This window comes from Struthio camelus, chromosome 15 (assembly GCF_040807025.1).
Source record: "Struthio camelus isolate bStrCam1 chromosome 15, bStrCam1.hap1, whole genome shotgun sequence".
Taxonomy (NCBI): Eukaryota; Metazoa; Chordata; class Aves; order Struthioniformes; family Struthionidae; genus Struthio; species Struthio camelus.
In genome coordinates, this window is record NC_090956.1 from 7,481,123 (window position 1) to 7,497,839 (window position 16,717).

The 16,717-nt window shown below is 37.5% G+C and overlaps 1 protein-coding gene across 39 annotated transcripts in view; it reads right to left on the minus strand.

Annotated features, from left to right (window-relative positions):
* Window positions 1–649: 649 nt before the first annotated feature.
* Window positions 650–16,717, minus strand: part of SUN1 (Sad1 and UNC84 domain containing 1) — a 37,496-nt gene continuing 21,428 nt past the window's right edge. For 9 of the 39 annotated variants that reach the window (XM_068909026.1, XM_068909022.1, XM_068909056.1 and 6 more), the window contains 17 exons: window positions 15,153–15,275; window positions 13,731–13,814; window positions 13,298–13,408; window positions 11,772–11,870; window positions 11,035–11,125; window positions 10,860–10,918; window positions 9,541–9,686; window positions 9,177–9,401; window positions 8,565–8,651; window positions 8,118–8,161; window positions 6,917–7,052; window positions 5,726–5,980; window positions 5,114–5,198; window positions 4,402–4,517; window positions 3,676–3,843; window positions 2,853–2,945; window positions 650–2,429 (listed from right to left, as the gene is read on the minus strand). In XM_068909026.1, the coding sequence (XP_068765127.1) occupies window positions 2,316–2,429; window positions 2,853–2,945; window positions 3,676–3,843; window positions 4,402–4,517; window positions 5,114–5,198; window positions 5,726–5,980; window positions 6,917–7,052; window positions 8,118–8,161; window positions 8,565–8,651; window positions 9,177–9,401; window positions 9,541–9,686; window positions 10,860–10,918; window positions 11,035–11,125; window positions 11,772–11,870; window positions 13,298–13,408; window positions 13,731–13,814; window positions 15,153–15,275 (2,036 nt within the window). In that variant the 3' untranslated portion in view covers window positions 650–2,315. Of the gene's footprint in view, window positions 2,430–2,852; window positions 2,946–3,675; window positions 3,844–4,401; window positions 4,518–5,113; window positions 5,199–5,725; window positions 5,981–6,916; window positions 7,053–8,117; window positions 8,162–8,564; window positions 8,652–9,176; window positions 9,402–9,540; window positions 9,687–10,859; window positions 10,919–11,034; window positions 11,126–11,771; window positions 11,871–12,000; window positions 12,034–13,297; window positions 13,409–13,730; window positions 13,815–15,152; window positions 15,276–16,717 lie in introns of all 39 variants that reach the window. The other 30 variants (XM_068909036.1, XM_068909032.1, XM_068909049.1 and 27 more) reach the window with 9 other exon arrangements.

Genomic DNA, 16,717 nt, shown 5'->3' on the forward strand with positions numbered 1-16,717 from the left:
CTACCGAACAATTGCAAGCCCCTTAGTTAGGGGTCCCACAGTGACCCTACTGTGAAGTCATAGTGACCACGTGCTCACACATTTGACAACTCACTGCACAACAGCAGTGAACGAGTAGTTCAGCTGTGAGCTTTTGGGGGGGGGGGGGGGCGCGCCACAGAGGGGAAATAGATTTCACATGCAAATGAACCACAGGGAAAACCAAGCAAGCTCAGAGGATAGGCTACTTCCTGGCTTACACTAACTAGTAAGACTTTTGTCATGCAAAGCCTTCAGATGCACAGGAACTCACTCTATTTTTGCCGAGGCAAACATCCAGCATCTGTCCTTGCTGGCCTTGTCCACAAGATGAAGGCAAACATACCCTTACTTGTTAATGCAGCTTATACATGCATGCTTATGCTACCATGTCCACTGTGCTGCTAGACAGCTGGGACATCTTTATTTTCATGATTCTAAGCAGGTAATTACCACAGGCATTATTGTATAACGCTTCCCCTCTTTGCCTTAACTTTTATTTTCTATTACTGCAAGCCAGAGAGTCTCATGAGCCACATACTGCCTAGCAATAGGGTAATGGCTATTCAGTTTTAATGTTGTTATAGGATGACATTAGTGACTATCAGTTATTTCAGTAGGTCATCATAAATACAGAAGAGAAACTTTATTACCTGTTTCAAATATTACATGCGCTTTCAAAAATTAAAACTCTTTATTTAAACATCTCAATAGCATCTCGTCCGTTTGTAGGCAGCAAAGAACAGACATTTTGAAAAGCATTTACAAAAATACATTGCACAAAGTCCTATCTCGCTTTTTTAAAAATAAGTTAGTGTTATTCAAAATATTCCCACCCCAAGCATGTAATTGCAATTTATACAGGATAATTCTAATTTTAAATATGTAACCTATAATATGAAAACACCTGTACATGTTTAATCTAACTCCTCTGCATAGGCCATAGGTTCTGTTTCTAGCTCAAGTGAAAGCGTTGTTCACATGAAGACTTTTTTAAACATTCGAGGACTGTTGTGCAACATACATTACTCTATTCAGAAAACCAGTCAGCAGTTCAATGTGTTAACAGTTCATGTGTAACTAAGTTGACTAATTATATAACAGCAAGATAAAATTCCTGCATACAAGTACATTTTAGGAATCTTTTCTGAAAGGGAACTTCAAAGTAGCAATCCTGAGGGGAGCAATAAGCAGTCGTAACCTCAACATAAGGTCCAGTTCAGTTCTGCATGAAAACGCTGCTTGTGAGAGCAAGTCACTCTAATGTTCTTATAACTAAATCTTCCGGGAATGATTTAAAAATGCTAAAAGTTTAAACAAACAATATTGAGCATAACTCTCTTGTAAATGCAGAGTAGTAAGGCTTACTTCATAGTCTTATTTTCACATACCGCATCATCACAGCACAACATTTACTGACTATAAAAATGAACCAGCCTAATGAGTTTTTTCCTAAAAAGATCGTTTTTGGCAAGTGAAGATTGTACCTCTCCCCAGTGCTGGTTCCAAATCAGGCTTGATGCGCTGACTAGCTGGACTGGAGATGTTAAGCCTGTTAAATTGCTTAGTAAATATTAGTATGCAGCAATTAAACAAGTTGCTATGGTAAAAACCCCTTAAAATAATTTCAGTTAAAATTACCCCTGACGTTTAGGTGAACTCATGGCCACAAGTTACAGTGAAGCATTCTCATTTGCTGGTGTTTAAACTAGTTTTGGTTGTATTAACTATCCCTGACAGTAATATTTATCATATTCAACATTTATTTAAATAAGCCCTTTCAGATCCACCAAGAAGGCCAAAGACAAGGGTTATCTGAAGCACACCTCTAGCCACAGTCAGTGCTTAAAAGTGTACCACAGTTTTTGGCTCCCGGTGCCAAGCTAACAGAAGTATGCAGCTGAATCCTGGATTAAAAAAACAGATTCCTAGTTGCAGAAAAGGTGGTTTATTCTTTTAAAAAACCTATACATTCATTTGTAATAAAATAGGTATCACCTGTTTGCTAACTGGGCTTTATGAACCAGAGCAGTTTGCATGCAATATTTTTCTCAGCATGGACACAAAAATATAAAGCTAACTGGCAATTACAAACTGAGCACCAGAGCAAATAAAAAGTTATGTTAATACAGTTCTGCTGACAGTCTTCTGCCTTTATCAGAGGATCAGTAATTCTGCAGTATACATCTCACAATCTCATCCTTTAAAGATTCCAGTGTTCTAGGTTTTCCAGTATATACAAATTGCAAATAAAATGTACAACAAGAGAGAAAAAAAAAGAGCTGTAGTGTAGGAGATTATTCAGCTGGTTTCCCATGCACTCTGAACCGATAGAGACATGTATATTCTGCATGTCCCCAGTTAGAAACAATTCTCAGTTCCACTATTTGGAATACGTTTTCATTTTCCTCCTGAAGGAGAAGGAAGAAGCAAACAAACTACAGTCAGGCTTCTAATAGATATGTGCACAACTAAAGTCCCTTTTTCAGATTCCTGCAAATATTACCTTTATCAATAGCTAAATTATACCTTGGAAACTTTCTGCCATTTTAAATAGAGCTTTCCTTTCCTTACGTTACTTATTTGTGAAGGAAAAGCATGGAGCACTCTTCAGATGTTTAGCGTCTCCAGACCATTTGTGTGCAGATGGCACAACCCTTCCCCCTGCTCCCCGACCCGTCTATTTAGATCATAGGGTTTAAGGCAGATACTTTCCATCTCTACCTGTACCAATGCCCAAAAGAGAATGGGGTCCTTTTCTTCGTTGGTTATTAGGCACTACCACAGATAATAGACTATCTCCTGACACTTTAAATCCTGTCATCCAGACTTACCTTTACTGGAAACATCTGCAGTGGCTCTCCTCCTTGGTCATAAAAGTAATGTCCAAGAAGCACACCTTCTTCTTGATATTCATCATCTAGACCCTATAAAAAGAGGGGGCAAAGAGTTTTGATCCCTTCAAATTTGAAACCAAAGCAAAACTAGATGCATGCCTACGTAACCGTTTAATCAACGAGCAGCATTCAGCAGCCTATAGCAAAACCACTATCACAGTGCACAATATAAACTGCTCAGGACTAACAAGAACGAGAAAACATCACGGTTATAAACAAGAGGAAGCCAAGAACTAGATATCTGCAGATGACTGCTATCTTAAGCATCTGAAAGAGCTGGACAAACCAAGTCTTCAGGCATCATAACTAACTATACTACAGTGCAGCCTGTAGCTTTCTGTTACGCAACAGTGCCTACAAAAGTTAAGCTATATTTAAAAAAAAGATTTAAGGAGTATCACAGATAAGGTGAAGAGCCAAATTGTACGTGTGGAGGGGGAAGGGGAAAAGAGAGGCATACGAGACTAATAGAGTTCTCAAAATTTGATGTTAGTCATAAAAACAGTATCTTCTCCCCTCAAAGGGTTTTCTTTCGTAAAAAGCAAGGCAAAAGAAACAACTCCCTCAGAATTAGTTTTACCACTTGTCATTCCTGCATCTGAAAGCTCTTCAAGAACATAAGCAATTCTGAGGGCAACAACAGAAACATCAATTTCTCTTCTTTGCTGTTCCTCTCTTGAGCTCATTTTTCCAGGATATAACACACAAATATTCTTTATGTATACAAACATTAACAACTTAATTTCAAAGACAGACTTACATATACTGAAAAGTTCTTAGGAGCACTGGTGATATTTCCTGTTGGCGAAAGTGTTTTTGGTATATGTTCCACTGTAAAGGCAGTTGGGTAGATCTTCATTGAAAGTCTAACTACAAGATACCCTTGTGATCCTTTGAAAGCCCAGCAGTTTCCTGGATACATGTCCGGCTAGAGAACAGTTTTCAGGGAAAGGAGAAAATAAAATATCACAAACTTCTTTTTGTAAAAGTTGTAATGAATTCTTAATTATTAAGAATAGCCTTTAAAAGACAGTAAGTGGCAGAACCTAATCTATTTCGTGGAATACAAAGTCCAATTCACAGCAGTTTTGATCCTAATCACAGTTCATCCTCTGAAACAACGGCCAAACAGAACATAAGATGAAACTTCCTGTGTTCTCTGGATTACCTATCTTCTCATTTGTGCAGTATGAAAGAATATGGACTACACAATTTCAGCTGCACTCTCTTGAGGAAGAGAGCACATCTTCCCCAACTACCAGCCATGTTTTGGAGACCCACCTTGAAATTATTTCTCAGCAGGAATCCTCCCAGTGCTCACGCTTTGCACAAGTCCCAGGATATACTGGGAGAACCCCACTCTCAGGAACAAAGTTCAGAGTACATTCCCTCCCCAGCATCACAGACAAACATCCAGCATCCAGAAAACAACCCAAACCACTCAACATGTAGCATTGCCGAGTTTGTTCACTTGGCCTTTCATTACCTGAATCACCACTCTGGGAGACTGAGAGAAGTACCACAGAGGAATTCCAAAGAGGCTAATTAATGCTGTTTTAGTCTCATAGGTTTCAGAACAGCGAGTACTCAGAATACTGCCACCTCAAAAAAGATAAGCTGAGTTAGCAGTAGTTACTTGTTTCTTTCCAAAGACTCTTTTTTAAAAGGCAGAGATCTGTAATACCTTTTTGAGGAAGATAACTGGTATATTCATTAAGGTTGTTAAACTACTAGAACGTAGCAAAATCTTTAAGTGCATTAAAACAAAGATCAGATGTTTCTATCACAATAAAACTTTACATTAAGGTACAAGTATCCAATACTATGGTATCTTAAGAACGTGTTCTAGGATTTTATTTATTTAAGAGGGCTGAGGAAATCAATGCTTTCCATAGCGAGTTTAGTGATGTGCACATCCCACGCAATCTGTGGGTCTCAATTAGCCAGTTATACACATAGAGTTGTTTGTCCCACTCCATACATACCCTAGGGAACCTGGACTCATCTGTCTTTATGTACATTTCTGGCCCCTACTACTTATCATAAATTACATGGCTGATATATCACTATTAACAATAGGCACCGATTACAGTAGTCTGACCATTAGACAACACATAGTTTTACATTAACTTTTAGTCTTAGTTTTAGATTTTTAGTAGATACGATGTCTTATTTTTAGCCCTTCCTCTACTATTTACCTCCAGATTCTAAGGCGAAATCCACCATGCCAGTCTTGTCTTGAGAATAGAGCTTCAACGCATTGTTTACAATAATGCGTGCTTGCTACAGATGTACCCACAGAAGAGGAACAGAATGGAAAGAAAGATTTTAGTAATATCAACTGACAGAAAATTGATACACACAAATCTGTGTGAAGTTGCATGCATCCTTTTGAGATGCTGTACTCCACCACAATATTTTAAAGCCTCTGTCAAGACACAGGCTGTTTTTAATGTATGGTTGTCTGGCTTAAAACAAGCTCATAAAGAAAACACCAATTGAGATGCAGTGAGAGTTGCATTCTTTTCCCCACCTTCCCAAGTCATGGAGCTGTGTTTTTTGGTATGCTTGTATTTTGGGAAGTCTTCAGCTTTCAATACAGCATACTTGGAGGAAAAAAACATGTTCGCAAAGGACAAAAAGCAAGGCTGTAAGGATACATTTGATAAAGCATTTTATGTGGTTCTTCCCCTATTTCAGTTAATCTCTTAAAACCATTAAGATTTGTATTGACAGTCATGCTCCATAAAACGCCTCTAAACGTCTTTTTACAATTTTAGCTGAATTTTTTAGCACTTGAACTAACTTACCGCTTCCGTGATTCCAGAAACCCCTACGTTATTCACAGCATTTGTTACTACTTCAGACGTTAGTTTTTGGTTTGTAGACGACATATGGAGAGTAATGTTCTTGAGGATCTGCAACTCTAGATCCTGCAGCAAAGTCTGCAAATCACTTTTGCTCACAAAATTGGATGCAAGCCATTGGAGAAGTGATTCAGGAAAGTCTTCCTGGCGATCACCGAAAAACATTAGCTTGATGGATTCTTTGACCTGGGCATCTACCTAGCAGAAGCCATCAACAATTCCAGTGTAAGTGATTAGTCTTTATAAACCATTAAGTAATACATGTGTATAACACGGACACGTGAAATCAGTATGGGTTTCCAGCACTATAGATAAATCCAGTTTTCACAAGTGTTAACTACATTGACTTACATAGGAATAACAGAGGTACAGAAGAACACATCTATGAAGCATCCAGGCTTTTTCATGTGTTTTGTCCACCAGACCAAACAAAAGCAAAAATATGCCGAGCAAAATATGTAGTTTACATTTAGGGTCCAACTAATGCTTCAGAATAAAAATTAAACTAAAGCTGACTGCAACAGTTCAAAGAGGGCACCGTGGCAACTCTAAGGGGAGCAGTATACTTGTTCAGCATAGTTAACTAAATGACTAACACTCACTTATGGATATGCTTTGATTCCATACACAGGTAGCCAGACCATCTTGTGATAACTCTCTAATAAGATATTTAGCCAGAGTCGACAATCCCACATCAACACTTACTGTTCTATTTTGTTGGCTGCATTCTAGTCAGAGGTTCCAAACAGAAGTTACAAAAGGCTTCAAAAAATTTAAGCATGATTTTTAAACGACTCTCACAAATCAAAACACTGTTGCATTTACATGAATTACTTTTTTAAACTTGCATGAGTTAGCAAGGTATGTCAGTCAAAGTACAGTGTACAGAAATGCTACTGCATCATATTTTAAAAGCAAATAGAATTGCCATTTAGACAACAAGCAGTGAGTTCTTGTCTAGTAAGATATCACTCACTAGAGGAAAAAAAAAAATCCACAACCCACCCACGTAAAGCACTACTGCTATTTAAGATGAATACTATACCCCATGTTACTTATTGTAGTACCTGACAGGAAAGTTAGCAAACAAAATCAAGTAGTACCAGGTTTTACTGGGACAGTTACAGAACTTACTTTCTCATGAATGACATCTATTTTGTCGCAGCTTGTCTTCACACTTTGCCAATTTAACAGCTCTGATTTCATCTGAGACAACTCTAGTTCCAGCTTTTTAACTTTGGATAAAAGGTGATTATGTTCATCACCATCTCTGACAAAAACCAAAGAGTCAATAATTAGAAAAAAGTAGTTTGAATCATTTCATCAAATTCTAAAGGAGCAGGAACACATTTGTCTAATACGAAGTGCTTTCCTAGTTCAGTTATTCACCAAGACAACATCTTCAAGGAACTGCAGGCTCACAATATTTATTTAAAGCATATTTAGGATGAATAAATTCAAACCAAAATATTTTTAAAGCTGTGGACAAAACCAGAAGTGATGACCTTTAGAGTATCACCAGGCTGGCAAATTAGTAACTCAGACATGTACAGATCTCTGGGTGTTTAGAATTTAAAGTTTCTGCCAAACCAGTTAAGCTCTATTTGCCCAAGTCTGATGTTTAGACTAGAGAGTTTCGTGTTACCTTTCTTAACACTTGCCTATGAAGTCATTATCATCTAAGTTGGGTCTGTAAGTAGCAGGACACATTTGATCTATATAGATCAATGTTCAGTGTATGCCATGGAAAAAAATATCAGCCATCATTCTAAAGCCGTTATTAACTTAAATAATAAATCTCCAAGTAATAGTTTTACCCCCACTTCTCAGTGGAAAAACTACTTAAGTGCTGCAGGATTTTTTCCTTGTATTACACATTACATGGGTGGACAGTAGTATAGCTGACAAGCCAAACACATGATCTCTTATCAAGAGTAACCTTTGTCCAAGTAGTTCAATATAAAGCCTATCAAAGATAGCCATTATGTACTTCACTAAGCAAATTGAGCAAGAGGAAAAATTCACTAAGCAAAAGGAAAAATTTTTATCCCCTAATAAATGCATTAGAAGTTACAGTCTCCTTTGTATTATAAACAGATTTCTCTAGTAAAAAATTAGTTGCAGGACCACTAGCACATCACAAGCGGTCCCTTGTTCGGCATCATGGTTAAAATCTATTACAAGACAGAAATACTTGTGCTGACAACACACACTCTCAAGGGCAGTCAACTGACATTAAGAAAAGGATGATTATTATATTTCACAGAATAACTTCCACCACCATCAGTTAGCATCAGGATTGAAAGAGCAAAATATATTTGAAGAGTATTCATACCGCATTGTTTTTGCTTTGGCTATGTCAAGCTCCTTCTGGATGTCCTACAAAAACACAAGAGTTGGTTTTATCATACACAAGGTAATGCCTATAATATAACAGTAGGAGGACAATAAAGTGTCCCATTGAAACAATGTATTTCACACCACCTATATAAGTTTATGTCACTAAATTACTTATATTTGTGCTTCTCAGTTCTGCCTCACTGGTCAGTGAATAACTTAGTGGACAACTAAGTTTTTTCTTGGGGGGGGGGGGGGGGGAGGGGAGAACATGCCCAAGGGAGACAACAGCAAAACCCCTACCCCTTTAAGAACAGAGAGAGGGGAGCAAGAATACAGATAAAAACAGACTGGAACAGTTGCAATAATTAGAGTGAAGCAAACAAACTTAAGCCCCTCAGAAACAGGTTACAACTAACTAGTTAGCAAAGCTAACTCTCTATACCTCAGATTTAGCAGAAAGTTTTCCAAGAAGGTCTCCCAGTGTCATGATGCGCATCTCATGTTCTTGATGTAAAGCCAGGAAGTTAGTCTTAAAAAAAAGGAAGAAAAAGGTGGTGTACTTTGAGTACAAATAGTATAACTGAGATCTCCTACAAAGCATAGTGTTTGTTTCATTCTGTGATCGTAACTTTCAAAAGTGCTTAAATGACTTATCCTGCAGATTGTGTGAGAAATTATAGCATCTGTAATAAAAAAACCAAGTGTGATTCAGCAGTAGTGAGGGTTATACACGGGAAGGTTTACAACAAAAACCCTTCTACCTTATTAGTCCTTGCTATAATGTTCTTTCTCTGTAATAAAGAGGATAAATCCAGCTGCTTTTCAGGGATGTGATTCTACTTTAGACCACCTATCCAGAATTAGAACTTTGTCAACAGTAACAGAGGAGGAACAAAACCTGGGATTCCACTCCCTGGCATTTACTCTCTATCAGTTAATTCTATACCAGAAAAATAAATAAATAAAATCTAGAAGCCAGATCACTAATAATCTGCATTAATAAGAGAGCACTCTGATCAGTATCAGAAAGCATCAATAACTAATTAATCTTTACCTTTTCCTCCTCTTTCATATCTGTGAGATGCTGACTCATCACATTTTTTATTAGTGTCAATATTTCACTTCTGTCACTCATCTGGGCAACTTGATCTTGAAGATTCTGGAGTAGAAGCATCACTTTCCTATATTCTTCATCACGGTGATGGCATCTGTCAGACACGAAGGCCATTTGCTTTTCCAGCTCAGTTACACGACCAGAATCAAAGATATTTATGGTACCCTAAGGTGTAAAGATTTTTTTTTTTAAATGTTTAAAATGAAGACACTTTTTTGCATTACTCTTGGTAATAGCAGTTACTGCAAAAATTTTAAGACACAGGAGTTAAAAACGTAGGTTCTTCCCTACTGTTCTCCCTTACCTTTGGAGGCTGCACAGAATGAGAAGAATCAGGCTGTGGTTTGAGAATATGAATAGCATCATCTATTCTCTGTACTCTGTGAATTCTTGTCCAGTTCAATGAGGGTAGTAGTGAAACGAAGCCATCAAATCCCCAGGACCACATACCTTTCATGAGCAGAAAGAAAAGCAGAAGAGATACTTAGGGGAAAAATCTCTGAAGACTGCTTGTATCTACAAATTGAAGCTTTTACTTAAGGAGACAAGCTACCTTGTCTTTGCATAGCACACAGCACACGCTACTCCACCCTAAATTAAAGTTAGCAATATGAGCTACTTTAGAAGGCTTTAAAACGTTAAGTCAAGCACTCAAGATTCAAGTCAAGCAACCAGTGACACTTACACAGCTGTAAGTCAGACAACTTCTGACTATATATCACAATACATCCTTAATCACATACTACTGCTTCCCTGGGACCTAGATTTCATTTATTCAGTAAGACAGGCCATGCTCACTGAACAAAGATACATTAAATACTGCTTTCGATCTGAATGGAAAGCATCTTGCCTTGCATCCTATTTACTGCATAGTATGTTGCATCTTATCTAGTAGAAGTTGGAAGAAGCTTATGCTGCCATAGAAACTTCGCACTTTTGCAAAGATTCCACTTATTTCTTCTCCTCATCTTATTCTCCTCAGTACAAAGAATTTTGAATTCCTACTGCAAGTTGCTGAGAAGCTTCAGCTTTTCCCCGAAAGAAGCAATATTTTTATGACATGGGAAGATATGAAATTGCTCTTCAGAAATGGTCCAAATTCTTCAGTAAACTCTATTTAAGACATTTCTTTCAAAGTAGATGACTGGCCTCGAATATTGCCAGCTAACCAGTCTAAGCAATGTTTCAAAAAAAATGAGAAGCACTGTTTAGAGCAAAGGAATGACTTAGAATGAGCTGTTAAAGGAACTTAACCACCACATTTTTATGGGGACTGACAATAATCAGAGCAATCAGTACATATCCCACTCTTCATGAGCTCATTACAGTTTCAATGAAGGGATGTGGGGAGGCAAGGGTAATGAAAGACTTGGAGAGTGACCGAGTAAATGCACTGGTCCAAAGAGCTCTATAAAATTCAATTAAGGGTATTTTTTCATGATAAGAGTAAAGTCCATTGGCAGGACAGTACTTAAACTTGAATAACTGCTCTGGTGACAAACTGAAATTTGGTCTTTCGTGCTTAGTCTTCTCTATAACCTGAAGTTCAACTAAAAATGCCCTTTTAGTACAACTGTAGTAAGCATACATCAACTTGTATTATCAATTAAACAATTCACATACCTAGTAAAAACAGCAGCGGGATGAGAAACAGTAATAGCTTGAAAATCTTTGGAAGGCATCTAGATAAAGAGGGAAAGTTTACGTGAAACAAGAGACATTTGTCATATTTTATTCTTTTATAACTGAGTAAAGAATTTGCCTAGAGAAAACGCTTTTTTGGGTAAAGGATACACACCTAAGAAGCAGCGCACTGAGCAAAGACATTAGAGCAACAAGTTGATACCATCCAGTTCTAAGCCACCAGAACATGCCAGAAGCTGCCCTCCCTAGAAAAGAAAAGGGGTAACAAAATATAATTACTGCAGTCCACGTCAAAGGAAACCAAGCAGGGCAACATGCAGCCATGGCCAAGACTGCTCTGCACAGCAGAGAAATGGACGAGTACAGGTAATGCATGCAGCTTATTAACATCTAGATTTGTATCACAAATATGACAGCATTATAACTTCAGCTACTTGACACAGACAATAGCCATGCAAGAAGATGAAATGCTCATTTGTTTTAACAATGTTATCTCATATAGAATTCTGTCATAATGTTTGAGCCCAAGTCCTCTGCTGAGGACCTCGATATGTTTCGGTAAACACACAGATTAGCGGTACCAGTTTTTGCCAAGAGGAATACCATGATAGGAAGCAACTACCAAACCAATATACCCCACTAGTCTTGGGGACCCATATCCTGGGTTATTCATACATTCATTCGCTCATGTCTCCCATTATGCCTGTGAACAGAAGTATATCCTCACATTATGCATGTTTTGGTCAGTAAAGGAAGTAAGTTAGCATGTGCATTTCAAGGAATAAAAGCAACAGTAAAAGCATAGTTGAATTAGTGTAAGCCACCTATTGCAAACTCCTAGTTTGTCAAAAGAAACAGGCAACATGCACACACACAGATCAGGATAGTAACCTGAAGAAACAATGGGCAGCCAAAGTAGAGACAACACCTTCTGAGACACAAGCCATCCAGTTGCTCCCACTGTTCGCAACATGTGAACCATAAAGTAACCTAGATTATAACAAATTAACTCTATGTGGTAACATATATAAATGAGCTGAAGTTTTTTTTGCAGTACATGTAGTAAAACAGAGATTCAAGCCCCTGATCATTACATGTTCTGCACAATTTTAAACCATACCTTTCAGTAAACTATAAACTTGGTTCTTCAATACTTAAAAACAAAATAAAATATGAGTTCAAGTAAAACCAAGACAATTTCGAAAAAGCATCTTCATATATAACAAACAGAGTAGCATCTGTGCAGTTAGAATGTCACTTTTCCAAAATAGAGAAGACTTACGCTTTATAGACTGACATTGGTAGATACCCATACTAATTATAAAAGATAACATTAGAAAAGTGATGCAATAAAAGCATGTTTGAAGTGTATCATTAGTTTTAAAACTATCTTATTCGCTTTGAATTATACGCCAGGTTTTGGTATCTGGGTTCACATGTATATAAAAGGGAAGGGGCAATTAAAATTTCAAATCCTAGTCAAATAATTAAGTCAATAATAATGTCTAAGAAACACTGATAAACAACATAAAACACTACTACCACCTATAGAAAATGGTTACAAGCAGCAAAGCAAGTTTTCATTAAAATGAATGTTCCAAGGATCTTCAGTATGTCAGTTTTGAGCCTCTTAAAAAAAAAAAAAAAAAAGCTGTAACTTAAAACCCACCGAAGCCAACAGTCACTGAATTCGAGACCAGACAGTTTGTTCTGCAGAACAAACTAAACATACACTTAGGAAGCAATCCTACATTTTTAAATTAGCAGAGATATCTCGGTTAATCTGAGGGATTATAGATATACCAACCCAATATTTTGCAAAGCATTTAGGTGACTGAAGTGTCTCAAATCATTTTCCTTTGCTGAATAAAGAGCATTCGACAGATTCTCGATGCCTCTGCCATTCAAGCTAGGGAAGGCTCATCTCACAGGGAAGAGTCTATCACTACATAAGATTCCTGTAAAAATTGACTATCTCTAAAACAAAAATAAAATGTTAAAAACCCTTTATTCAAATAATCTGTATACCAGTACCTTCATACCTTGCTTTCATTTAAGGTTAGTTTTTCACCCTAGGAAGGGCACAGACTTTCCTGAAGTGCAATAAATTAACAAATCTGATTCATATTCTACAATTTGACACATTCTTTCTAACACAGGTGTTTGCTATTACCACACTTCTTTACTTATAGGTAAGCAGTCTCTCTACCTACTAAGCTCGTATAAAAGCCAGTATCAGAGCAAGAGTCAAACAGGAAAGACGCTATGTAAAATTAATTTTCTAGACACTTTACACTTCAGTTTAATCTACTTTGATAGATGTAGTTAAGAAAAAAATACACAAAACAATACAAATGATTAACATTTGTGAAATTCTGAAGTAAAGTAAAAGCAAAAGAAAAAAGGTCCAAGTCAACCTGCATAAGAAAAGGTGTGCCAAATGGTCCTTGCTACCCTTTTAGCCCATGAGGATTGCATGTGGTCTGTGGTGTATGTTTCAAGATGTTTCTTCCCCTTACAGTCATCACCTGTTGGTTGTGGTAACAGTCGATTAATGTGACAAAACCAGCATCAAAGTTTGTTACAAGATAGTTTGAACAGGTCTATTTCACAATATCACTTATTAAACGACGAACCATTAGCAAACGTCAATGGAATAAAACTTGTTTGGGACAATACTATAATATACCAGCTAATTGCATTTCTTCTCCCCCTACATCTAAGTTATAAAACAAGCATGTACTTTATAGCTTCCATAGAGTCATGGAGCATTTGACATTACTCCGGTAATACTGCAGCATCCAAGAGTTTAGCCCAGGGCTAAAAGACAACACCAATTGCTATACTTACATATTGATTCCTCATGTACACCAAGACGGCTATTGTCTCTGAAAATCTCCTTTACGTTCATGCTTCCACAGTAATCTGAGTGAGCTGCAACACATTCAAAAAGAACACATGGAATATGTTTCTTTCAAGTTCAAAGCCTTTCGTGTACCCAGATTTTAACTAAACTGGCTTAGCTCGTAAGGCCAAGTGACCTGCAAGAGGCCTGGAAAATGGTTGTGAAAGAAGCCTCTTCTTTAAAGAAAAAGTGTGATTGGACAGAAGACAGAACCTTTTAGTTCAAAATCTTTCTGCTTCTTTTCAGATAACCACCACCTCAAGTCCAGCTTTCCTTGTTTTGCAGAAATCCTAGAGACATGCATGCGATACTTTGCTCTTACCTGCCTAAAAATAGTCAGGCCATCATTTAACTGTTTTATCATAATCCTCAATTTCACATTACTCCATACAGTCTTTAAATTTTGAGGAGATAAGATCTTAGCTGAAACTTAAGAGACAGAAATTAAATTATCCCATGCAAGTATGGGATCCTCTCTTCTAAGATTTGCTATGGAGGATTAATCTTGAACTCAGAACAGAAATAAAACGAAACGCTCGTTACATGAGGACGAGCCGAGAAAACATTCATTTTAAAATCTGTTTCTTAAGTGCTTTAAATTAAGAAGTTAGTCAAATAAAAACAAAACCTAAGTAAAAATTCATCAAACCCTAAGCCCCTATTCTCATTGTAGAGCCAAGAACCTCTTTATGTTGGTTCTTGGACTCAAAAGAAAGCATTAGGAAGTTATAAGGTATCAAGGCAAACAGGAGGGGAAGAAATCTAGAAGAAATTTTCTTATACACACACACTAGTTAAACTGCTGTAGGCAGAAGGTAACTGCACTGATCGAATCTGTGTTATAAAAGAGCAAGCACCAAAGATGAATCAAACTTTTTCTTGAAAACAAAATGTGCGTAAGAATAGCAATGCTTGCAGCTTTACTTTTGCAAGCAAGTCTAAAATCAAGCTTTACAGGCACAATGGGTTTAATGGTAATGAGGCAGCCCACCCTGAGGACGCTAAAAAGTTCGGATTTGACAGTGTCACACAAACCGGTTTTTATAAACCGACTTAAGTTTCTCAACTTAAACATGACCTTCTCTTATTTCCTAGAGAAAATCCACACAGAAATCTATGCTCTCTCTATATATAATCACCTACCTGGATCTGGATATTTCCAGAACAGAGGAAGAGTGTGGAAATGCTAGCACAATTGAGAGAGTTAAAAAAGGGGGAAGACGGTAGCCAGTGAAATGACTATAGAAAAGGAACGTCATATTGCAACAGGCAAAGTCAGTAAGAAAAGGGGGTGGGGGTGAAGCACTTTGGTCTCCACTCCAGATGCTACACAAAGACAAATCCAAGGAAGACAACTGAAAAGGTACCTTTAAACTCATAACCCAGCTTCAGCAGAACCATTTGAACTAGATGCACTAAGAGTGATGCAAAAGATGCTGCAGCATGTTTGACCAATCGCAGAATCTTATTCATGTAGAAAGAGGCACCTCCTATTAAAGAAAAAAGGTGTGAATACAAATTATTCACCCACATAAAATTGTACTTCAATTCTCTGTGACCATTAGCTACTGGAAAAGCAAGGCTGAAGAATCCAAAGCTTTTGTTTCGACAGGAGTATGAGGCTTAAGTAAGCATGGTTTGAAAAGTCTGGTTGCATTAGATATTACAGCAAAAGCTTCCGCAAGAACTACAACCTAAAGAAAATGCCTTCAAGACACAAATACAGCTTCAGCAAGAATGCTTTCTTAGTGAAGATTAAGAACTCTAAATAGCAATGAATTCCTTGCTTACAGAACTCAGGGTTTCTCAATGATTTGAGCTGTTGGTATTGACTTTGTGGATCACAGCGCCAAAGAAATAAGAGGCATAAACTACCTTTTAAGCCCAAAACAAGAATGGAGAGACCTTTTCCACTTTCTTCCATTTAAACTAGAGGAAAGAAGTTACCACAGTAGCCTGCCTTCAGTGCTACAAAGGCTTTTCCATTACATCTTCTCCTTTAGAGGATATTCAGCAGAAAAAGTCACAGTTCTCCATACTGATGCTTTCCTAGAATCAGTCACATTCCAAAACTTGCCATGATTGTGTCCCTTCCCTCCCCTAGATTTAAACCAAACTGCTGGATTAAAGTTCAAAAGCATGTACAAGGACACGTTCACTTACAAGATTCTCCTAGGCAAATAGGAGGTCTGGAGCACAGAAAAGGCTTTTAACATGGCAACTCCCTTGAAAGATCATTATGCCGATACAACAGAATTCCTATCTGCATTAGGCTTTCGTCAAAAAGAAAAACTTGCCTTAAAACATTTAAAGGTCATGCCTTATAGTTCCAACAGACTTGCAACTGGAACTGGACTTGCAACTTCATTCAAAAATAATACACCTATAGTCTCCCTAAACTCATTCCTTCCTAATTCAAGACCACTGGAAAAAAAAAAAAAAAAAAAACAATGCCACACCACCTTCCTGGTCATCTCTGAAGACTACCAATACTCAGGAAATTCCAAGATGTTATGCTAGCAAGCAGCAAGCAGATACAGCCAAGACACTGAGGACAATTATCCAGAGAGCGGAGATTGCCTTGGAAAGGCAGAACCTTATTTAGGGTATATTCATTTATTTTTAAGTTTTGGAAGCGTAGTTTCTAGGAAGCCTGTTTGGGATCGGTTTTTTCCCCTCTTTGGGGTTCAATTTGAGGAGGTTTAGCTCCTAAAAACACTGTAATATGCTGAAGGTTAAGTGACCTGCCCCCTCCAACACAAGCCAGAAGTAAGAAGGTATCTTTCAGAGATTTCCTAGATAACAGAAACACTGCAAAGTAACAATTCTGGTCAATCCTTAAAGTTCAAATCATTTATGGGAAATAATGAGACTGTACAAAGAAAGTTTCTGTTTGAAAGCCCTCACCAAGAACCTGGTAGACAGACACACC